Source organism: Ursus maritimus, unplaced genomic scaffold, assembly GCF_017311325.1.
Source record: "Ursus maritimus isolate PB19 unplaced genomic scaffold, ASM1731132v1 scaffold_12, whole genome shotgun sequence".
NCBI lineage: Eukaryota > Metazoa > Chordata > Mammalia > Carnivora > Ursidae > Ursus > Ursus maritimus.
Window position 1 is genome coordinate 49,560,198 of NW_024423564.1, and position 26,092 is coordinate 49,586,289.

Below are 26,092 nucleotides of genomic sequence, written 5' to 3' on the forward strand. Positions count from 1 at the left end.
TTTTTCATGACACATCTCCAAAGGCAAGAGAAAGAAAAGATAAAAGGAACTTGTGGGACTTCATCAAGATAAAAAGCTTCTGCACAGCCAAGGAAACAGTCAAAAAAACTAAGAGGCAGCCCATGGAATGGGAGAAGATATTTGCAAATGACACTGCAGATGAAAGACTGGTATCCAAGATCTACAAAGAACTTCTCAAACTCAATACACGAGAAACAAATAAATCATAAAATGGGCAGAAGATATGAACAGACACTTTTCCAATGATGACATACAAATGGCTAACAGACACATGAAAAAATGTTCAAAATCATTAGCCATCAGGGAAATTCAAATCAAAACCACACTAAGATACCACCTTACGCCAGTTAGAATGGCAAAAATAGACAAGGCAAGAAACAACAATTGCTGGAGAGGATGTGGAGAAGGGGGATCCCTCCTACATTGTTGGTGGGAATGCAAGTTGGTACAGCCACTCTGGAAAACAGTGTGGAGGTCCCTTAAAAAGTTAAAAATTGAGCTACCCTCTGACCCAGCAACTGCACTACTGGGTATTTACCCCAAAGATACAGATGTAGTGAAGAGAAGGGCCATATGCACCCCAATGTTCATAGCAGCATTGTCCATAATAGCCAAATCGTGGAAAGAACTGAGATGCCCTTCAACAGATGACTGGATTAAGAAGTTGTGGTCCATATATACAATGGAATATTACTCAGCCATCAGAAAGAATGAGTTCCCAACATTTGCTGCAACATGGACGGCACTGGAGGAGATAATGCTAAGTGAAATAAGTCAAGCAGAGAAAGACAATTACCATATGATTTCTCTCATTTATGGAACATAAGAACTAGGAAGATCGGTAGGGGAAGAAAGGGATAAAGGGGGGTAATCAGAAGGGGGAATGAAGTATGGGAGACTATGGACTCTGAGAAACAAACTGAGGGCTTCAGAAGGGAGGGGGTGGGAGAATGGGATGGACTGGTGATGGGTAGTGAGGAGGGCACGTGTTGCATGGTGCACTGGGTGTTATACGCAACTAATGAAGCATCGAGCTTTACATCGGAAACCGGGGATGTACTGTATGGTGACTAACATAATATAATAAAAAAACATTTAAAAAAATAGGCAAAAGACCTTAACAGACACTTACCCCCCCCAAAAAAATACACATGACAAATGACCATAAAAAAGATGCTCAACATCATATATCATTAGGGAATTGTAAACTAAAACAACGAGATACCACTACACACCTATTAGAATGATGAAAGTCCAAAACGTTGACACCACCAACAGTGGCAAAGATACAGAACAAGAACTCTCATTCAATGCTTGTGGGATTGCACAGTGAATGGTTCAGCCACTTTGGAAGACAGTTTGGCAGTTCCTTACAAAACTAAACATACTGTTACCATATGGTCCGTAATCACACTCCTTAGTATTTACCCAATGTGGTTGAATACTTACACACCCACAAAAACCTGAACACAAATGATTAGTGGTTTTATTGATAATTGCCAAAACCTGGAAGTAACCAAGATGTCCTTCAGTAGGTGAATGGATAAATAAATTGTGGCATATCCAGACAATGCAATATTATTCAACACTAAAAAGAAATAAAATTTCAAGCCATGAATGGATGTGGAGAAAATGTAAATATGTATTACTAAATGAAAGAAGCCAGTCTAAAAAGGCTTTATATGATATGGTCCCAAATGTATGACATTCTGGAAAAGACAAAAATATGGAGACAATAAAAAGATCATTGGTTGCCAGGGACTTGAGGATTGGAAGGAATAAATAGGCAGAGTACATAAGATTTTTAGAGCAGTGAAACTATTCTCTATGATACTATAATGGTGAGTACATGTCATTGTACATTTGTCCAAACCCATAGAATATACACACCAGGAGTGAACCCTAATGTAAACTATGGAGTTTAGGTGATAATGATTTGTCATTGTGGTTCATCAATTATAACAAATATATCACTGGTGCAGGATGATGATTCAGTGGGAGGCTGTGCATATATCTGGGTTTGAGGGTAGAGGAACTCTCTATTTAAGTTCAATTTTTCTGTGAACCTTAAACTTCTCTAAAAAAATAAGTCTATTAAAGAAAAAGCTATTAACGTATACTTAAGGATTTAAAGGGAAATAAGAATATAATGAGGAAACAATGAAAGCTACACACAGAACCAAATGGAACTTCTAGAATTGAAAAATATAATACTTGAAATGAAAAGTTCACTGGATGGTCTTAATTGGAGTACTAAAAAGGGCAGAAGATCAGTGTCAGTGAGCTTAAAGACAAAGCAATAGGAACATTCCAAACTGAAGTACAGAGAGAAATAAGGCAAAAAAAAAAAAAAAGCCTCAATAACCTGTGTCACAAGGTCATGTGACTTAACATACATGAAATTGGGATTATAATGGTGGAAAAGAGAGGAGGAGAAGCAGAAAAATATTTGAAGAAAGGGTAGCTGAAAAATTTCCATATTTAAAAAAATCTTAAACCAAGTATAAGAAGCTCAATGAAACCTAAACAAGATAAACACAATGAAAACAACATTGAGGCACATCATAAGTAATATGTCAAAAAATCTTAAAAGTTGCCAGAGAAATGACATGACATTTGGGGAATAAAGCAAATAATGACGTTATTTCTCATCAGAAGCCAGAAGACAATGCAATGACGTTTTTACTGTGCTAAAAAATTCTACACCTAGAGAAAATACCCTTCAGAAATCAAAGTGAAATAAAAACATCTTCACACAAATAAAAGCTGAGAGAATTCATTGCCAGCAGACAAGTATTGCAAGAAATGTGAAAGGAAGTCCTTCAGAGTGATAAAAAATAATAACAGAAATTAGGATTTACACAAATGAATAGAGTGCTAGAATTGGAAAATGCGAGTGAAAGTAAGAGACATTTCTTACTATTTAAAATTTTTCCCTAAAGATAATCAAGTTGTCAAAATGGTCACAAATTTTACTTGGCAAAGCAAAGGACCTAGAATAACCAAGTCAATTTTGAAACAGAAGAATAAAGTTGAAGGACTTACGCTACCTGATCAGAAGCGATTTGATGTAAAGCTACAGTAACGTAGGAAGTGTGGTATTTGTCTAAGAGTAGTGATTTGGATGGCTGAGATAGAACAGTGAGAACAGTGAGTGGGTCCAGAAATAAACACAGACAAATATGCTAAAGTGAATTAATTTAGAAAGACTGTTCTTCTCATAAATGGTGCTGAAACAATTGGATATCCATATGGGGGAAAAATGAACCTCAACCCCCATGTTATATCATACATATAAATTAACTTAGTATGGGCCACAGATTTAAATATAAAAATTAAAACTATAAAGTTGTAGAAGAATCCAAAAAAGAAAATGTTTGCGATCTTAGCATAAAAAAAGATGATTTAATACACAAAATTCCTAAGACATGAAAGAAAAAAATTTATAAGACTTTCTCATTAGTTAAAATGTCTGCTCGTTGAATAACACTGTTAAGGGGAAAAAATGCAAGCAACAGTCTAGAAGAATATGTTTACAATATACATCTGTCCAAAGATGTAAATTAGGAATATATAAAGGACACATACAGCCTATAAAAATACAGACAGTCTAATAAAAAATAGGCAAAAGATTTGAACAGAAACTTCTCTAAAAATATACATGAATGATTAATAGACACCTTAAAAGGTACTAAACATAATTCGTCGTCAAGGAAATGCAAGTTGAAACCATAACAAAATGCCACTATACACTAGTTGGAATGGCTAAAATTAAAAAGACTGACAACACCAAGTAGAATATGGAGTAACTGGGTTTTTTTAATATATTGCTGTGGGAGTATAAAATTGTACAACCATGTTGGAAGCCGCTGGGAAGTTTCTTAAAATGTTAAGTATAGATCCACCCAATGATCCAATAATCCTGTCCCTGGATATTCACCCAAGGAAAGAAAACATATGTCTTCAAAAAACACTTATGTAAGAATGCTCATAGCAACTTTATTCATAATAGACCCAAACTGGAAACAGCCCAGATGTCCATCAACAGGTCAATGCATGAATAAATGATGGAGCACAACTCACCAATAAAAATGAATAAACCTACTTACATACATTATAACCTTGATGGATCTCGAAAACATTGTTGAGTGAAAGAAGCCAGACACAAAAGAATACATGCCAACAAACGTGTTTATGTGATATGCTATCACAAGCAAAACTAATCTGAGGTGACAGAAATCAAACCAGTGCTTGGCTGTGGGGGGTTGAGCTTAACTGGAAAGTAGCATGAGGAAACTTTTTTGGTTGATGGATATGTTCTCTATCTTGACTGGTGTGTTGGTTACATTGGTGTACAACCTTCCTTCCTTCCTTCCTTCCTCCCTTCCTCCCTCCCTTCCTTCCTTCCTTCCTTCCTTCCTTCCTTCCTTCCTTCCTTCCTTCCTCCCTCCCTCCCTCCCTCCCTCCCTCCCTCCCTTCCTTCCTTCCTTCCTTCCTTCCTTCCTTCCTTCCTTCCCTCCTTCCTTCCTTCCTTCCTTCTTTCTCTTTCTTCTTGGCTGATATTGGACCAAAATGTGGTTTTCAATAAATGAAGTTGAAATGTCAGAACTGCTTTGGGACACTATAGAGCAAGGTATCCAAAGGCTTAGGGACCCATGGCATTGGCTAGTTGATCATCATGTCCCTAGAAGAGAAATAGGTAGGTGCTGTATTGATTTGCAAGGGCTGCCATAACAAAATACCACAAACTGTGTGGCTTAAACAACAGAAATTTACTTTCTCATAATTCTGGAGGCTAGAAGCCCACGATCGAGGTGTGAGCAGAGTTGGTTTCCTCTGAGGCCTCTCTTCTTGGCTTGAAGATGGCTACCCTCTTGGAGTCTCTTTACATATTTTTAACTTAATCACTTGTTTAAAGCCTTTGTCTCCAAATCCTACATTCTGAGGTACTGGGGATTAGGGCTTCAATATATGAATCTTGGGGAGACACATTTCAGCCCATAAAAGGCAGTCTTCTCCTAAATTCTTATATGATCTGTATAAGCAGAAGAGTCAGGTGAGCAGAAGTCTAACTTGAAATACCAAAGCAAAGTCATAGCCCTTTAAGCAATTTCTATGTTTGAGTCAGTTTGCAGACCCAGAATTCCTTGAATAAAAGGGAGATATCCCACTACACTGTCGAATATATATATTGTTAATATTTCTTTCAGCTTTCCCCATAGGGACCTATAGACTTTAACCAGGGTGATGTGCATTGGGGAAAAGGAAACAACCAGGAATTTCAGGGATTACCAGACACTAGCTCTGAATGGACACTAACTTCAGAAGACCCAAAACATCACTGTGGTGATTAGCCAGATAAGGACTTATAGAGGTCAGATAATCAATGGAATTTTAGCTCAGGTCCATCTCCTAGTGGGTCACTGAACCCATCCTATAGTTATTTGCCCTGTTTCAGAATGTATACTTGGAATAGAAATATTTAACAACTGGCAGAGTCCCCATGTTTTATCCTTGACCTGTGGAGTGAGGGCTCTTACAGTAGGAAATAGCTAAGTAGAAGTCACTAGGGCTGCCTCTACCTACGGAAATAGTAAACCAAAGCAACACCACATTTCTGGAGGGACTGTAGAGATTAATGGTACCATCAAGGACTTGAAAGATGCAAGTCAATGCAAGAGTATTGACTCCCATCCCATCCCCCATTCAACTCATCTATTTGGCCTGCATAGAAAACACAGGATCTTGGGAAATAACAGTGGATTATTGTAAACTTAACCAGGTGATGACTCCAATTGCAGTTGCTGTTCCAGATGTTGTTTCATTGCCAAAGCAAATTAACACATCCCCTGGTACTTGGTATGTAGCAACTGACACAGAAAATGCTTCTTTCTGCCCCCTGCTCCCCCAGGACCTGTTGATAAAACCCACTAGAGGCCGTTTGCTTTCAGCTGGCCAGGCCAGCAATACACCTTCACTGTCCTACCTCAGAGTTCTATCAGCTCCTCAGCTTAATATCACACTGGCTCATTACATTGATGGTATTATGCTGTTTGGACCTGGTGAACAAGAAGTAGACTTATTGGTAAGATTTGCATGCCAGAGGGTGAGAAATCTGATAAAATGTTTTAGGGGGTTTCTACCTCAGTGAAACTTCAAGGGTCTGGTGGCATGGGGTATGTCAAGATAGACCTACCAACATGAAGGATAAGTTGTTTCATCTGGCCCCTCTTAGAACCAAAAAAAAAAAAAAAGGTACAATGCCTAATAGACTTCTTTGTTCTTTGGAGGCAGCATATTCCTCATTTGGACATGTTACTCTGGCTCATTTACTGGGTGACCTGAAAAGGTGCTAGCTTTGAACAACAGAGGATTCTACTACAGGTCCAGGCAGTCATTCGGAACGCCCTGTCACTTGGGCCGTATGTTTCAGCAGATTCAATGGTGCTTGAAGTGTCTCATAGACAGAGATGCTGTTTGGAGCCCTGCAGGTATAGAGGACAATAATCTCTTTTTGTGATTTAATTTTAGAACCAGAACCTGCAGGACCTGAAGACTTTCTAGAAGGTGAAAAACTTGAACAAGAGACAGAGGAAGAGGTTAAGAAGGAAGAGGAAGAAGAAATAGAAATAGGTACAGAAGAGTCAACAATACCAGCCAATTTGGAACGACTTTGGTCCTTTTCCTGTGACTTAACCAAAGGTCTTAATGTGAGCAGCCTTGCCTGGAATAAAACAAATCCTGTAAGTTATTGAACACTTTAACAATTCTATCTTTAGCATTTAAAGGTCACTGTCAAGTACTAATGAAGATTTTTTTCCCCCCTCAGATTTTAGGCAAGGGATTTTAATTAACATAAACCAGAGTTTTAACATCTCTTTACAACAAGTTCATGTTTCAAAAAGTGGAAAATGAAAATAGTTATAAATTTTTCTTCTCCTTTAATATGAAAACATCATATTTTTATTTTAGGAGATGTACTTGGGACATGGTATTCTCTGAATCCATATCAGGTACTGAAAAGTAAACCGGAAGATAATATATAATTGATTTATTTTCAGATACATCAAACTCATGTACCCAAACTTATATTTTTCTTAAAATAATCATATTTAAAAGTATATACTTAATCTAGTGATTCTGAAAATGTGCAAAATAATTTTGAGATTTCTAAAATTAACTACTACTATCAATAATAGCAAATATTTAAACAGCACTTACTATGTCCCAGGTGCTATTGGAAGCACTTTGCTTGTTTTAACACAACAACTCTGAGTTAGGTACTATTTTCCCCAATATGTTGATGAGGACACTGAAGTACAAAAAGGATAAATAACTTGCCCAAAGTTACACATCTCTTAAATGCTCAAAGTTACACAACTAGTAAGTGAAACGGCTGGAATTCAGACCCATACATGTGACTCCAGGGTTCTTGCTCTTAACTGCACTGCCGCCAAAAATCATCTGGAGGCAAATTATATAAATCATCAAGTTAGGAATGGTATATTCGCTTTTAAAAAAGACGATTATAGGGGCAACTGGGTGGCTCAGTCGGTTAAGCGTCTGACTCTTGATTTTGGCTTAGGTCATGATCTCGGTGTTGTGAGATTGAGCCCCGAGTCTCTCTCTGTCTCTCCTCTCCTTCTCTTTAATAAAAAAAAAAGAGATGATTATAGAGTAACAAGACTTATTTTCTCCAGGGTTTATAAACTGCTTCTGAAAACATGATTCTCAATGAGGGATTCCAAAAACCTTTTATATAATGACAGTATCTTTGGAATAGATATTTAGTGTATTTTTAAGTGGTCAAAACTAATTTGTTTGTTTAAACTGCATTGTACTATGTATGTTTAAGAATTCGTCTTATTATTTTACTACCACACCTTATAACCTGCTATGTGCAAATATGCTAGTTGTTATGATTATTAAAAAACAGAAGTTCTGTAATCATTTTTATAGAACCTATGTAACACATTAAGTTATGTACATTATTTTTTAATAACATAAAATACTTTTAGTATGGATTGGTGTTTATAAAATTATATTTGGGAAACATCTTGTAGATAAGTGAGCTTTAATAATCAATAACAACTGTGTAATAAAGACAGATAAATCATTTTTAGAAACTGAATATACTAGCATTTTAAAAATTAATATATTGCTATTGAGATTAAAGTTAAATAATTTTTAGTGAAGCTAAAAAATATGACAGACAGCATCTATCATATTTTTTAATTCATTCTACAAATACTTATTGAACATGCACTCTGTGCCAGGAACTCTGATAAGGCACTAGAGTTACAGTAGTAATTTAGTCATACATAGACCCTGCCCATATAATGGTCTCTTTGTGCCTTAATATGGAAAGTAAATAGTGCTGTGGGAATATATAAGAGAGCCTCATGAATGCTTCACAGAGGAAGTGATGCCTACACTAAATCTAGAAGAGATTAATAGGAGCTTGTCCATGTCAGGGTAAAAGGAATAGTGATGAAAAGTGTTTAAGGCAGAGAAAATTATAGAGAGATGATGTTGGCTTAAAAGTAGGGTTGTGGGGGCGCCTGGGTGGCTCAGTCATTAAGCGTCTGCCTTCAGCTCAGGGCGTGATCCCGGTGTTCTGGGATCAAGCCCCACATCAGGCTCCTCCACTGGAAGCCTGCTTCTTCTTCTCCCACTCCCCCTGCTTGTGTTCCCTCTCTCGCTGGCTGTCTCTCTCTCTCTGTCAAATAAATAAATAAATAAATCTTAAAAAAAAAAAAAGTAGGGTTGTGGCAAAAAAAAAATATATATTTTTGATAGTTATTCTGATTATGAAGAAGAGGCTGGGTTTGGTCAATCATTAAATTTTTGTCTATAAGCATTTCTTGAAGTGACCTGCTTTATTAATCAGTTTGGCGTTCCACAACAAAATGCCATAGACTGGCTGGGTTAAAAAACAGAAATTTTCTTGTAGTTCTGGAGGCCAACAAGTTTAGGATCAAGGTGCTGGCTGATTTGGTTACTGGTGAAGACTGTCTTTCTGGCTTGCAGAAGACCTCCTTCTTGCTGTGCTCCCACATGGTGTAGAGAGAGTGCTCTGGTGTCTCTTCCTCTTTTTATAAGGCCATCAGTCCTATTGGATTAAGATTATGACCCTTATGACCTCATTTAACCCTGGTTACCTCCTAAAAGCCCTATCTTCAAATATAATGATATTGGGGATTAGGACTGCAACACATGAATTTTAAGACAAGAGGCACAATTCAGTTCATGGCATCCTGTCTTTATATTTGAAATAGTTACATCATTCTCAAAAACCTATAAAACATTATATGTGGTAATATAATCTTGGAAGATTATCTCAATATATAAAAGAACTTTTTAGCAATTGGTTCTTTTTAGATATTCATTAGTCTGAAAATATGATGGTTATTATTTTGCTTTGGAAGATGGAGGTGTAAAGTAAAAATAGATGGTAGACTGGTATTTTTTCCTCAATAGAAATGTCTTATTGCTATTTTTAACATAGTTCATTAATATGCATCTTTATATATTTTCCAATATTTTTATGCCATCCTCTCTTATTTTAAACATATTTTGCTGGTTTTCAGGACCTTTTGGCTGTTGGCTATGGGCACTTTGGATTTAAAGAGCAAAAAAGAGGATTGGCTTGCTGCTGGTCAATAAAGAATCCTATGGTAACCAAATAGGAATAAACCCATTTTCAGTCAAATAAATGTCAACATAATTCCCATAAAGTACATAGTTGTATGTGATAATTAAAGTCAAAAAAGTGGCCCAGGAAGACTTTATTTTCTTTGGTTTAAATCTGTGAGAATTAAAATTTGTTTTTGTTTATGTAGGGTAAATTCATTTAATAAATATTTATTGGACATTTACTATGTGCTGTTAGATCTGATGATCCAGAATTGAACCACTATTTTTTTAATCAAAATGAAGAATAAATTTGCAAGTGAAAATCCTTTGAAAGTTATGTTTCATTTAATACTAGGTTGTTTCATATTGTACGAATAAATCATCACCTTATAAGATAGATTTCTGCTATCCTGAATACATGAAATAGATTAAGATGACCATGTTATTAGCATGAGTTTTTCAAGAATAATAAGACTCAATCATGTTTTTTGTCAAACAGTTGTAGTCAATATGTTACTTTGCAGCTTTACATTAGTTTTAATTAACAACTAAAATGTGAAGTAGAAAATTTAGAGAACGATCAGAGGGGGAAAAAAAAGAAAGATTAGAGCTTTTATAAATAGCCCCAGTCTATTAGGAAGCTGGGTTTATTTAGAGTAAAAGAAAGGAAGGAAGAAGCAATTTTAAACATGTGGAAGGATTGAAATAAGATCCATCATCAGTAGGTTGTCTTCTTTTCCACATAGATTGTTAGAAGCAGGAGAGGATTTCGATTAGACTTTAAACAAAACAAAACAGTAAAACTCTTCACAGAATTGTAGAAAAGACTACCTTAGAGAGTTTTTTGGAGCTTCTTCTATCCACTGTTTAGAAATGTCTAGATAATCCAAGCATCCGAAACAGATACTGGAAGATAGGAACATTGCTAGATAATTTGTTTGGAGCCCAATATTTTTTTAAAATAATTTTTATTTTGTTATATTAGTCACCATACAGTACATCCCCAGTTTTTTGATGCAATGTTCCATGATTCATTATTTGCATGTAACACCCAGGCACCATGCAATATGTGCCCTCCTTGGTACCCATCACCGGCCTATCCCAATCCCCCACGTCCCTCCCCTCTGAAGCCCTCAGCATTATTTTTCCTTAAAGAAGGCGATCTACGATGATCATACAAATCCTGCTGAAAGATGATCAAAATACAATAACTATTGGAGAAGGCCATGCTGTATTTCTTAACGTTATTGAGCTCTGAGGATTCACCAAAGTAAAGGAAATGACTAATTGACGTTTTGTTCTCCTCTCTACTGGAAGTTAGGAGGAGAGGAATAACCGAATGTAGACTAGCTCTTCTTACATGTCCCCTGCCACCAGCCAGTCCACCATTCAGCCATCATTATACTCTATCTTCTATGGCCCGCAAAACCAAGTTTAAAATGTAATATAATTTTTTAATTCAGTGGCCAGAACGCATTTATCAGAGTCCATATGGAGTTACTGCTGTGGATTTCTCAATTGGAGCACCTAATCTTTTAGCAGTTGGCTATCACAACGGCACCATCGCCATTTATAATGTGCAGAGCAACAGTAATGTTCCAGTTCTGGATAGTAGGTGAGAATCCAAGAATTAGGTAAACATATAACATGTGCTTTTTTAAGGAGAAGTAAACATTTTCTCTAATGTTTTTTAATTTTGAATGAATGTTTATGTTGTTGAGAGTGATACCATTATTTTTCAAACATTTAATAATTCCTCATATTATCTCTCTAGCTGGAATGCTCTATCCTAAAATCTGCATGTTCTCTGCCCACCTCACCAACTTTCCTTGACAGTTTATGCTTATTCTTTTAAAAAGATTTTTAAAAGTTTCTCCAGCTTTATTGAGGTATGATTGACAAATAAAAATTGTATACATTTAGGTCGTACAATGTGATTTTTTAAAGCACAGTGTAATTATTTAATATACGTATACATTGTGGAATGTTTACTACAATCAAATTGATTAATATATCCATCACCTCACATAGTTACCTTTTGTGTGTGCGTGTGGTTAGAACACTTAAGATCTACTCTCTTAATAAATTTCAAGTATATAGTACAGTATTAGTAACTATGATCATCATACTGTATATTAGATGTCTAGGACTTATTCATCTTGCAACTGGAAGTTTGTACCCTTTATTGCTTTGGTGTCACCCCCTCCATGTAACCTTCCCATTCCATTCTTTTGTGCATTTGTATTAGTTATCATAACACTTATTATAATGTATATATATTATTTACATATATATCTTCCTGAGGAGCTATAAGCAACTTGAAGTCAAGGATTAAGTCTTACCTTTGTATCCTTGGCCTGTCACATAATATCAGGCATGTAATAGAATTGTAGTAAGTGTTTAATTAAGAATAAATGAATGAATGAGTGATATGGAGAAAATAAAAAAGTTAAAAGTGAAAGATATTGAATATGTTAGGTTTTTGTAATAGATCAGATACCAGTGGGGCAAAAATGAAGTAATATATTTATATTAGTGTTTGAATAAACTTAGCCAGAGCTGCAAAAAGACATAGAGCAGGGTCCTTAAGCTTAAATTTGAAATTATTTGCATAGTTTTGTAAGCATGGGCCTTTGTGCTCGTTTTTGGGAAGAGGGTCTATAACTTTTACCAAATAACCAAAGCTATATGATTTTTAAAAGATTCAGAACTATTGCTTTGGAAGGTTTGCATAAAAAAATCAAGGGCGTCAGTACTATGAAGAGAGCAACCCATTATTCTGATAGGAAAACAGTCAGTAATCTGAGAAGCGATTTGAATTCTTCAGAAAAATGTTAAATCTTGGCCATAGAGAGAATCAAGCCAATGGGCAAATCTGAAACATAGAAACAAAGGTGAGGTAATTGTTTATTTAAACAAGACATATAATTTATTCATTTAAGCTATGAAAAAAAAATCCTTATAAAGGTGAAGATACTTACACTCAGTGTGTCCAAAATAAATTTACATAACTTATCTAGAAAAAAGTAAAAGAATAGAGTAAGGAAAATATATTCTGAAGAGAAAGAAAATATTTTCTTTTGTATTTCTGTTATGGCAGTTAATATAATTAAAGGCAGTAAAATTTTCCTTTTGTAAGAAATGAGAGAAACAAAAAATACTACATGGCAAAATGATTATTTTCCCCGTTTTTTGCAATACTTAAAGTAAAAGTCCAATTTTGAACAATAAAGGCATCATTCTATAAGTAGGTCACAGTGCTCCTGGGAACTGCCCTTATGACTTAGACTCATGTCCTTTTAAAAATTATGACAATGATTCTATATTTAGTGCTTTTCCCCATTTTAGTGAATCACCTCTAAAACATTTGGGACCTGTATGGCAACTACAATGGATAGAACAAGATCGAGGGACAACAGGTGATGACAAAAGAGAAATACTCGTTTCTATATCAGCAGATGGAAGAATCTCCAAATGGGTTATACGGAAAGGACTAGACTGTCATGGTAAAAAGAATGTATACATATATATGTATATATCTATCAATCAAATTATCTTTCTCTTGTAATGTGCTGCCTTAAAATGTCTAGTGAGCCATTTGTCAGAGGTGACCAATTTTGGTTTGTCTACATAAGAAAAAAGCTGGGCTTGGTCATTGTTTTTCTAAGCATCTTGTTCTGGTATTTGCTAATTTTAAACCTAATCACTTGCAAAAGATGGCAGAAATCATACTATTCTTTGTAGAAGGGACACATATTATATATACAATACTTTTTCATGTGGTAAGTAAGATACATGTTTTTTTTTTTCTTTATATAAAGATTTGATGCGTTTGAGGCGAACTACTGCTAGCAGCAGCAAAAAGGGAGGGGAAAAGGAAAAAAAAGGTGAGGCTCTGATATCTCGACAGGCTCCTGGAATGTGTTTTGCTTTTCATCCTAAGGTAAATTATCTCAATCCCTTATTTGCTATTGCATATAACAACTTCCGGTAATTGAAGTGTATTAAGATATAAAGCAAGACAAAGTTTTAGCATGTTAATAAATATTGTGACTTCTAAGTAAAAAGAAAACAAATGTAGACATAACTGCAAGCCAAGGTAGAGTGACACCTTCTAGTTTGCTATACCATGTCTTCATCTGCTTTCTAGAGGAAAGGTCTCTGTTTCTGAGGAACCGTGGAAGGATTCTCTTTACAACTTCATGTTTAACTTGAGAGCCCCTCTTTGCTCCTCTTGGGTGTTCTCCTACTTTATCATATTGATAGAAACCAAATCTACTACACAGTTCTCTATGTCAATGTGAGTGGTAACTCTCATGATTCTTAGGATCAAGAAGACCAGTTAAATTCATGCTGATCAAGACCAGAATCAAATCAAAGCACAGTTAATGAAGTTCTACTTTTTCTCATTCTTTTTATCTGGAAGTCTCTGGAATCAGAAATTCAGCAACTATGACAGACATCAAGGAAACATATCCTATATGTTTTCTGTTATATATAATATGGTCATCTCTTTAATGACACCATCATCCACCTAATTATCCAAACCAAAACTTGAGCTCCTCCTCTATTCTACCCTATCATCCAAATAATACTTAAGTCTTATTGTCCTACTCCTTTCAGTCCAAGCCTACTCACTGCTCCTGTAGTTCAAGCCATTATTATATTTCGCTTTTACCACTGTAGTTGTATTCTTAATTGCTTTCATTCTCAAATTCTTGTAATTCACATTTCACTTTGACTCTAGAACTTCTAGAGTTCTCGATGTTGGCAGAGAGGGGCATAATTCACCACCAGGGTACATTTCACAATGACTTGAGATATTTTTGGTTGTTTCAGCTCTAAGAGGTGGGACATGGGAAGGAGTGCTATTGGCATCTAGTGGGCAGGGGCCAGGGGTGTTCTAAATATCCCATGATGTGTAAGACAACTACTGTCTCCCTCTGCACAGAAGAAGGAGAAATAAAAAGGGAAGGGGAAGGGGAAGAAGAATGGGAAGAAGAAAAGAAAGAGGAGGAAGAAGAAAAAGGAGAGGGATAATAATAATAATTTATTATTATTATTATTATTATTATTATTATTATTATTTTCTGGCCCAATATATCAATGGAGTTGAATTGAGAAATCCTATTCTGGTGTCTGGTATCATAGAAATGTCCTTAGTGTAAAGAATTTGAAATGATCATGTAGTTTGTAAATAAAGGGTTTTATTTTTTCTTTTCTTATCTGGTTAACTTTTATTTCTTTTTCTTTCCTGATTATACTGGCTTGAACTTCCAGCACAGTGATGAATAGAAGTGGTGAAAACAAACATCCCTCTCTTGTTTCTGAGCTTTGGAAGAAAGCATTCAGTCTTTTTACTATTAAGTATGATGTAAACTGTGACTTTTTTTGTAGATGCCATCAGTCACATTGAGGAGATCCCATTACATTACCATTTTTAAGACTTTTATCAGGGATGGATGTTAGGTTTCTGTCAAATACTTTTTCTACATCTATGGAGTTGATTATATAGTTTTTCTTTCTAAGTTTGTTGATATGATGAATTACATTAATTTTTTAAAATTTTTGTTTCTGAAATAAATCCCATTTGATCATACTTTATATACTTTATACTTTTAATCTACTATTGGATATGATATGCTAAAATCTTGTTTAAGATTTTTCATCTTTGTTTCTAAGGGATATTTATCCATAGTTTTCTTTTCTGATTTTCTTTTTTCCATAGTTTTCTTTTCTTTGTCTGGTTTTGGTTTTAGGATAATCCTGTAGAATGAGTTGAAAAGTATTATCTTTTTACTTTTTTGAAAGAATTTGCATACAATTAGCATTATTTCTTCATTACATGTTTGATGGAATTAATAAACCATCTGGGCCTGGAGTTTTCTTTTGGGAAGATTTTTAACTTTAAACTAGAAATTCAAATTTTTAATAGATATAGGGTTATTATTATATTATTATCCATTTCTTCTTGAGTGAACTTTGGTAATTTGTGTCTTTCAAGGAATTTATTTCATCTAAGTTATTAAATTTAGCAGCATAGTAATATTTCCTTAGTATCCTTTAATAGTTATAAAATATGTAATGATGTCACCTCTTTAATTCCTACTATTAGTAATTTGTGTCTTCTCTCTTCTTTAGTCTGGCCAGAAATTTATCAATGTTACTGATCTCAAAGAACCATCTTTTGATTTCTCTATATTTTACTATTGTTTTTCTGTTTTCTGTATAATTGATTTCCAATTTGATCTCTATTTTCTTTCTTCTACTTTGGCTTTATTTGCTCTTCTTTTTCTGGCTTCTTAAAGTGGAAGCTGGGATCATTGATTTGTGACTTTTCTTCTTTTATGATGGAGACATTTGTGCTATAATTTTTCTCTAAGTACTGCTTTGGCAGCATCCCACAAACTCCAACATGTTGTATTTTCATTTTCATTCTATTCAGAATACTTTCTAATTTCTCCTTTGATTTCTTTTTTGATGGGTGGATTATTGAGAAGCATGCTATTTGGTTTTTAAACATTTGGCTCTTTTCTAAGGATCTTTCTGTTAATTATTTCTAATTCAATTCCATCATGATCCGAGAAAGAACTTTTTATAGTGAATCCTTTTGAATTTATTGAGATTTGTTTTAAAGCCCAGAATGTGATATTTACATGTAAATTTCGCTGTGTACTTCAGAAAAATATATATTCTGCTGCTATTGGGTGGAGTGTTCTATGAATGACAATCAGGTTAGTGTTGAAATTGTTGTTCAAGTTGACTATATCCTTGCTGATTTTCTGCCTATTTCTTCCATCAACTATTAAGAGAGAGGTACTGAAATCCCTGGCCATAATTGTGGATTTGTCTATTTTTTCTTTAGAATTCTATCAGTTTTTGCTTTATGTAGCTTGAAGCTTTGTTTTAGGTATATATATGTGTAGGATTGTTATGTTCTCTTGATTAAGCAACTCTCTTATCATTCTAAAGTGGCCTTGTTTATCATTGTAATATTATTTACTCTGGAATCAACTTAGTCTGATATTAATGTAGCTACCCAGCTTTCTTTTAACTAGTGTTAGCATGGTTTATCTTTTTTTTTAAATTAAGTTTTTGTTTCAATTCCAGTTAACGTACAGTGTAATATTAGTTTCAGGTGGTTCAACACTTACATGCAACACCTGGTGCTCAGCACAACTAGTGCCCTCCTTAATACCCATCATCTGTTTAACCCATCCTCCTACCCATCTCCCCCTCTGGTAACCATCAGTTTGTTCTCTATAGTTAAGAGTCTATTTCTTGGTTTTCCTCTCATTCCCCCCCAGTACCCCCCCACCATGTTTGTTTGTTTTGTTTCTTAAATCATTTTCCATCCTTTCACATTTAACCTATATATGTCTCTATATTTAAAGTACATTTCTTGTTGGTCACATATGGTTGGGTCTTGCTTTTTTAAATCTAATCTCGCAATGTCTGCCTTTTAATTGTGATATTTAAACCATGTACATTTAGTTTGATTTTGATATGGTTTGGTTTGTGTCTACCATTTTGCTTCACCAGTTTATTGGTGGTGGTAGAGGATGGTGGTAGAACATGTCTGGCCTCCTTTACTGGAGGCAGGACTCCAGAACTTCTTGGAGGTTGGGCTGAGCCCTCTGTTGCAGTGGCATCACAGTTCAACTTAAATCTCTGCCCATTTCCGTTCCTTTCAAATAGACTGTTCCTGAGAGAACTCCCCAATAAATCTCTTGAATGGAAATCTCAGATTTTATAGACTGACAAAAACAACTCTAGACAGTAACCTTGATCTCTAATAGAGAAAGATAACCTACTTATAAATGGTGTTAGGATAATCATTATCCACATAAAAATGGAATTAGATACCTATCCCATCATACACAAAAAACTTCTAGAAGAAGATGTAGGAAAACATTTCTATTACCTCAAAGTAGGAAAAATTTCTTAAAGCAAAAAAAAATGCTAGTATATAAAAAAGTTATAAGACCAGCTACATTAAAAGGAGAACTTCTGTTTGTCAAAAAACATTAAAGAAAGTAAAAAGGTAAGCCATACACTTGGAGAAGATATTTGCAACATATATAATAGACAAAGTATATGTAATAGAATATTTAAATAACTTTTATATAAATGAATATAAAAAATATTATGAGTAAAATTGTTAAGAGACATGAACAGAAGAGGAAATACAAATGGCCAGTAAACATAAAAATGTGCTCAACCTTGTTAATATTCATAAAAATGGGACCTAAAACCATTAGGTAGAATTTTATACCTCATACAATGGCAAAATTTAAGATCTCTAATGTAACCCAACTCTTGATGAGAATGTGGATCAAAGGGAACTTCTATACACTGCTGAATATAAATTGGTAATACTAGTTTGGGAAAAAAAATTGTACTTTATTGTGTTATTTAAAACTACTTATATTCCATGATCTAGTAGTTGCATTCTTAAGTACTGGTACATGCTAGAGCAGTGTGTCTCAAATTTTAATGTGCATACAAACTACTTGGGAATCTTGTTAAAATGAAGATTCTGATTCAGTAAGTAGGGGTAGGACCTGAGATTTTGCATCTCTAAAATGCTCCCGGGTGATACTGACTATATAGCCAGGACATAGAACCTGACTCTCAGACCTTTTGACTATGACTTCACAGTAGGAAATACACTTAAAATCTCTATTTAGTACATACATTCAGTGTTAAAAATGCTTGAGACTCCATTTAGTTCAATCTTTCATTCCAAGCAAGAATCATTTCTTCAGCATTATATATCTAAGTAGTTATTGTTAAATTGTTCTTCTCTTTGACTAGTTCTAATGAAAGAACACTTACTATTTTCCTAGATCGCTAGTTCCATTCTTAGGTAACTCTAAATATTAGAAATTTTCTTCTTTATTTTAAGCCAGTGCTTGTTCATTTAATTTCTAGACAGGATCTAAGTTCTTCCCTCTATTCCAGCAAAGAACAAATCTATATTTTCTTTGCACAGTAGTCCTTCAGGCAGTTCAATTATTATAAAATCATGATAGAAAGAAAAAGACAACAGAGAACCACGATCAAGATAGTATTTCTAGTTTTGGTTCTAGAGCTGATTTTAATAGATCTTGAGGGATCTGATTTTCTATTTAGCACATTTACTAATGTATCACAAGCCAATACATTTAAATTTTTTGTGTTGTAGGATACAAATATCTATTTGGCTGGCACTGAAGAAGGTCATATTCACAAATGTTCTTGTTCGTATAATGAACAATACCTAGATACCTACAGAGGACATAAGGTTAGTTTAATTTTAGTAGGGGTATGGAAAATTTATCTTCTAATATTTCTGAAAAAATAGTATTAAACACAGTACTTTTAACACGCAGTAAATTTACAACTTCAGAGTTAACATTACCAACTTGAATCAAGTGCTTTCTTGTATGGAAACCATCAATAACATGTGGGGCATCTTATTTGGCTTCTAGATTTTTTTTTTTTTTTTGAGAAAGAAAGAATGCACACATTGCAAGCTGGGGGAGGGCAGGGAGGGGCAGAGGGAGATGGAGTGAGAGAATATTATGGAGCCCCACACAGGCCTCCATCTCACAGCCCTGAGATCATGACCTGACCTGAAATCAAGAGTTGGACACTTAAGTGACTGAGCCACCCAGGTGCCCCTGGCTTCTAGAGATTCTTGATTTTTTTCTTGCACATTGTGGAAGTTACAATTTTCAAAGTTTAAATAACTTTGCTTATGATAACATGCAGATCCCAAAGTAAAAATGTTTTTTCTGTACCTTTTGTGATTGTTTGATCTATGTTTTCTTCATTTTCTCCCTCATTTAAAAAAATAATCCTTATATTTTTAAAGTAAATAAGTAATGATATGTATTAATATTTAGTTAGTATTATAACAACTATATTTTTATGTTTCCATATGGCATAATTTAGGGAAGATTCTATTTATGACCTTACTCTCAGCTAAAATAATACACAATAATGCATGGTGCATAAATCTTATAGAAATCTTAGCATTTTTAGTTTGTTCATCAGGTTTAAAGTATAAGATGTTCAATATTATTTACCTATGTATTTTAATTTATGTTTCTAATTCTAGGGCCCAGTATATAAAATAGCATGGAATCCATTTTGTCATGACGTGTTCTTAAGCTGTTCTGCCGATTGGGGTGTTATTATATGGCAACAGGAGAACACCAATCCATTTCTGAGCTTTTATCCAACTACTTATGTTGTTTATGATGTTGCCTGGTCTCCAAAATCCTCCTGTGTATTTGCAGTTGCAAATGAGAGCAGAGTGGAGATTTGGGACCTTCACGTCAGCACGCAAGTGTTAATGTTTTCCTTGGTGGTATTTCTCGTAGAAGCAGTTCAGAGTAAATGATACCTGATAGTTTTGGTATTGATTAGAGAGAATCGTAGTCACATAAAACAAGTAATAGTTTACACTGTGAGAGTCCTTTATGAATAAAAGATATAGGCCAGGATGCTATATTCATTTTAATTTACTTATATGTGGTTTTAAAAATATTTAAATGAAAATAGGTTACCTTATTCATCTCAGACTTTTACAGGCTGATGTAAGATATCAGAGCTACCTTGAGTTTCATTGCCTACTTTATAGAAGAATGCAGAGAGGCAGCTAATTGTTTTTAACTGAAGATTTTCTGCAATAAGATAAAGGGAATGAAATAATTATTTTTTTACAATATTTACTTATTCTCTTACCTTGTTTTAAAACATATTCAAATGGCCATGCATTTATTTTTATTTTTGTTTAAGATTATTTATTTATTTATTTGAGAGAGAGAGAAAGAGAGCACAAGCAGCGTGAAGGGCAGAGGGAGAAGCAGACGCCCCGCGGAGCAGGGAGCCCAATGCAGGACCTGATCCCAGGACTCCAGGATCATGACCTGAGCCAAATGCAGACGCTTAACTGACTGAGCCACCCAGGCTCCCAGGGCCATGCATTTCATTAAAATTTTTAATTTAAGGTGTTACACCAAAATTATTAGAATGTCCTCTAGACCCATCTTTCATTTTAAAACGGAAATTTATGTAGTACAGGAAAAAAGTATTTAATGATTTTGCTTCTTCAGTTGGAAAATACTGTAGATTTTTATGCTAGTTATTAGCAGAAGAATCAGGGAAATACATTCTTGTTTGAAACAAATGACAGAAAATTCAATGAGTTTATTCTTAATGGCAATTTTTTTCCCCTAGAAGTTAATAATTTAGTAACTCTAAAATTTTGTAATGGCTGATACTATAAAATGGTTTGAACCCCAAACCAAGGATTACATCACAAAACAATTTATATTTGAGTATGAGATAACTAATGTTTATAACTAATATTTATAACTAATATTTATATTTGAGTATGTGATAACTAATGTATAAAATGATCACTTAACTCATCCCACTTCTGATTTTAATTTTTTTGATAAAACTATAGTTCTGAGGACATTTCTTCAGAAGTATACAAGTTACTGCTTCTGTTGTTTTGTAAGGCATCAGATGATGGCGAAAAGGAAAAGTTCTTGTTCGAACTATTCTTTTACCTTCCAGAGGTACATTTGGATTAAAATATCCTTCTATTAAAAGACATTTACTACTTGAGAAGTTGTATTAGTCAGGGTTCTCCAGTGAAACAGAAGCAATAAAAAGAGAGGAAGAGATTTCGTTTAAGGATCGGCTCACATGACTCATGAGGACTGGCAAGTGCCAAGCCCGCACTCCAGGCTGGCAGGCTAGGATTCCATCAGCAGTCCATGTTGCAGTCATGAGTCTGAAGGCAGTCTGCAGGCAGAGTTTTACTCCACTTCAGGGAACTCAGTCTTTTCTCTTAAGGTCTTCAACAAATTGAATAAGGTCTGCCTACATTATGGCGGGTAATCTGCTTTATTCAGATTCTCCTGATCTAAGTGGCAATCACATCTAAGCACAGCACCTTCACAGCAAAGTGTAGACTGGTGCTGACCAAACAACTGAGTATCCCAGCCTAGCCAAGTGAATACATAAAGTTAACCAGCACAGGAGTTTGAACTTACAAGTTCACATCTTAATTGTGAACTTCTTGAATTTATTTATTTGAAATTAGTTCACTGAAGAAATGAAAGTTTTGACTGAGTAAGGAGTTGGGAAGCAGTTATTTTGATTTTGGAAACTTACTTAAAAAGCTTATTTTGTTTTGTTCTTGTCACATGAAATCACAGAAAATATCCAACTTTTCTTTCTTTTTTTTTTTTTAAAGATTTTTATTTATTTATTTATTTGACAGAGATAGAGACAGCCAGTGAGAGAGGGAACACAAGCAGGGGGAGTGGGAGAGGAAGAAGCAGGCTCATAGCGGAGGAGCCTGATGTGGGGCTCGATCCCAGAACCCCAGGATCACGCCCTGAGCAGAAGGCAGACGCTTAACCGCTGAGCCACCCAGGCGCCCCTATCCAACTTTTCTTGATCTATACACAAAAAGAATGTATTAACAGCTGAATTTACAAATAAAATATTTTATTACAGTTTGGATCCTCTCATTGTGAATGTTGCTAACCCTGGAATCAAGTTCACAACTGTTCTCTTTGCCAAACAAACAGATTGCCTTCTAGTGGGTGACAGCGACGGACAGGTTGCTGTGTACGAACTAAGAAATATGCCCACTGCTTTGGATTCTGGCCGGGTAAGATTCAAAAGTCAAAAGTTTACATTATTTTATGTAATTTTATGTAATTTTGTATCATACGAGGAATTTACATGGAAATATCTTAAGTATAGTGCAATAGGAAGAACATAAGCCTCAAGAGTTGCTACCTACTAAGCATGGTATCTACTGGGCTTATGTTCTTTGAGCCTCATGTTTTTTCTCTGTAAAATGAAAACAATAATGTAGCATAATAATTATAAATGTTACACGGAATAACTTTAAGTTGTGCCTAGTATACTGTGGGGATTTAATAATTGTTGAATATAGCTGAAGAAGTTTGAAGAAATATTCAAAGACTTTTACAAGAAATGATAATATTTTAGATATTATCCAATGTTCCCAAAATAGGCATTTGGTTTTTTTAGTTTCTGTAGCGTTATCCTATTGCCTTACTCTGATCTCAAATATGAAAATTTTGTTGTAAAACTTTGACGAGCAATCAGGTATTTTTTAAATTTTCTGTTAAGAATTTTATGTTATTTTTTTATCTTTTAAGGATTTATTTATTTATTTATTTATTTGAGAGAGAGAGTGCACACTCACACTCACGCAGGCTGGGGAGGGGCAGAGAGGGAAGGAAAGAGAACCTTAAGTAGACTCTGTGCTGAGCTTGGAGCCAGACCCAAGGCTTAATCTCACAGCCCTGAGATCATGCACAAACTGAACTGAAACCAAGAGTTGATCACTCAACCCAACTGTGTCACCCAGGTGCCCCTCAATTTTTTGTTTTTTTATGTTTAAGTTATTATTTTATGAAGTAATCTGGAAAATATTACCATGTGTGATAAACATGTTGAAATATTTAAATTATGCAAAAATCCATAAGAAAAATACACTAAGACTACGCTAGAAGAGTGGGTAATGGTCAAGAATAGTTCATTCACAAAAAATGACTAGTAAATATATTTTAAAATTAAACCTCATTGATAATTAAAGAAATAAAAATTTATTACATTAAAATAAAACGTAGTCACATTCTCATGTATGAAATTAGCAAAGCTTTTTTTAAAGAAGGAGAAGATTCCTTCTTTTTATTTAAAAAAAATTTTTTTTAAGATTTATTTATTTATTTTGTAGAGAGAGCATGAGTGGGGGAAGGGCAGAGGGAGAGAATCTTCAGGCAGACTACCAGCTGAGCATGGAGCCTGAGGAGGGACTTGATCTCATGACCCATGAGATCATGGCCAGAGGCAAAACCAAGAGTTGGATGCTCAATCAACTGAGCCACCCAGGCACCCCCAATTTTTTTATTTAATGGGACTTCTCAGTATTGGCAAACATTTGATAAGATAGGTTTTCTCTTATACAGAGAAATGTTGGAATAATGTGGTATTACTTCTTTGGCAGCAATTTGGCAATCTGAACCAAGACTGTCATGCTTCTGGAACTCTATTCTATAGAAATATTCATAAAGGCAATCAAAGCAATTAATTAGAGCATAATTTGTAATAGAATAAGAAAAGAAAAGAGAAGGAAAAAGAAAATAATCTAAATATCCAACCAGAGGGAAACGTGGCCAGGGAAGTCAGGTGTGTTGATTAGATTTGGGTCACATGTAGGAGGTAGAGTTTTACCCCAACCACATAGACTGTAAATGTCAGACAGATGATAGATGATAGATAGATAGATAGATAGATAGATAGATAGATAGATGCTTGCTTAGGACTTTGTACTTGTCATTTCTCCTATCTAAAATCCAGTTTGTTCTCTCACCCACTTCAGGTCTTTGCTCAAAACATCAGTCACATTCTTGATGAAATCTTCCTTGGCTACCTTATTTTAAATTGCACCTCTACACTTTCTGTTCAGGATTCCATATGCCAAGTTAAAAGAAATAGATTAGAAGAAGAAATTTCTGACATTATGAAAGACGTAACATCCAGTATATATAAAGAACTATTAAACGATAAGAACAATTCAATGTTTTAAATGGGCAAATGTATAAAATCCTAATTCATAGGAAAGAAACTGGAAGATTAAATAAACTTAAACAACATTCATTCTCACTAGTAATGAAGAAATATATAATTGAAATTATGTAAGATATCAGTTCAAAATGATTGGATTTACAAAAACTAAAATATTAGCCAGTAGTAAGTATTAGCAAAGTTGTAGGGAATTAGGAACTTTTATGCAAGGGTCATGGGAATATGCATTAGCATAGCCTCTTTGGAGAGCGATTCAATAAAAGTGAAAATTCAAATGCCATATAAGCCAATGATACCATAGAGAATGTCCTGCACGTGTGTATTAGGAGACATGTATAAGGTATTAATATGAGGTGTTTTTTCCTGTCTTTCTTTTTTCCTTCATCTTTAATATTTCTTTTGTACATGGAAATGTACAGTCTACTTTTGCTTAAAATGTTCGCAAATAAGGAATCATGGAACATTACATCAAAAACTAGGGATATACTGTATGGTGACTAACATAACATAATAAAAATTATTATAAAAAATTAAAAAATGTTCACATTCAAATATTTTATAAAATTTTTAAAAATCTTAGTCCATCTTAATATCTTACATTTAGATAATATATTTTATTATTCTATTTATAAGTCCAGCAAATAATATATACTTTTAATAAGCTTTTGAAACAAGTTTCTTTAAATCCTTTAATTTATAAATTTAATATCGATTTTTTAAGTACTTCAATTGTCTTATGTCCTTAAGACACTGAAGGAATTCTTATTGATTTAATAAATTTTAAATGTTGAATGTGATGAATCTTAAATGTTTCAATGCTTTTTACAAATTAATAATATTTCAATCTACAATCACAAGTCTAAATCAATTACCCAATTACACATTTAAACTAGAATCACAAATTTATTTGTGAGACAATCTAAAAATGGCAAATTCTCTAATAAATAATGAATATTTAAAATGCCAAATATATACAAGTTCCTTAATACAAAAAATATTAAAATTACCTGCTTGATTTGTTGCATATTTTCTATATACAATTATTCTTCTTCTCTGGGTAAAAATAGGTTTTCCCAATAAAGAAACAAATGAAGAATTACAAGTAGTTTTGGAGATTATTTTCTCAACCGGCTGACATGCATATTGACTGTGGACATTTAAGGAGATTTTCCTAACTACCTTAAAGTTTTTATTTAAATTCCAGTTAACATACAGAGTAATATTAGTTTCAGGTGTAGAATTTAGTGATTCAGCACTTCCATACATCACCCAGTGCTCATCACAAGTACCTGCCTTAATCCTCATCACCTATTTCATCCATCCCCCACCAACCTCCCCTCTAGTAACCATTGTTCTCTATATTTAAGAGTCTGTTTCTTGGCTTGCTTCTCTCTCTCTTTTTCCCCCTATGCTCATTTGTTTTGTTTCTTAAATTTCACATATGAGTGAAATCATATGGTATTTTTCTTTCTTTGACTGACTTATTCAGCTTAGCATAATACTCTAGCTCCATCCATATCGTTGCAAATGGCAAGATTTCATTCTTTTTTATGCAAACTGGTGCAACTCTGGAAAACAGTATGGAGGTTCCTCCTCAAGTTAAAAAGAGAACTACCCCATGATCCAGCAATTACACTACTAGATTTTTACCCAAAGAATACAAAAACACTAATTCAAAGGAATACATGCGCCCCAATGTTTATAGCAGCATTATCTACAATAGCCAAATTATGGAAAAAGCCCAAATGTCCATCGACTGATGAATGGATAAAGAAGATGTGAGATGTGATATATATATATA

At 34.3% G+C, this 26,092-nt stretch overlaps 1 protein-coding gene across 3 annotated transcripts in view; it reads left to right on the forward strand.

Moving 5' to 3' along the window:
• The window catches only part of DNAI4 (dynein axonemal intermediate chain 4), a 92,203-nt gene that overhangs the window by 54,032 nt on the left and 12,079 nt on the right, over window positions 1-26,092 (forward strand). For 2 of the 3 annotated variants that reach the window (XM_040627157.1, XM_040627159.1), the window contains exons 9-16: window positions 6,553-6,764; window positions 9,612-9,698; window positions 11,121-11,272; window positions 13,006-13,163; window positions 13,479-13,600; window positions 18,845-18,943; window positions 19,763-19,989; window positions 22,183-22,339. In XM_040627157.1, the coding sequence (XP_040483091.1) occupies window positions 6,553-6,764; window positions 9,612-9,698; window positions 11,121-11,272; window positions 13,006-13,163; window positions 13,479-13,600; window positions 18,845-18,943; window positions 19,763-19,989; window positions 22,183-22,339 (1,214 nt within the window). Of the gene's footprint in view, window positions 1-6,552; window positions 6,765-9,611; window positions 9,699-11,120; window positions 11,273-13,005; window positions 13,164-13,478; window positions 13,601-18,844; window positions 18,944-19,762; window positions 19,990-22,182; window positions 22,340-26,092 lie in introns of those variants that run through there. The other variant, XR_005834138.1, reaches the window with a different exon arrangement.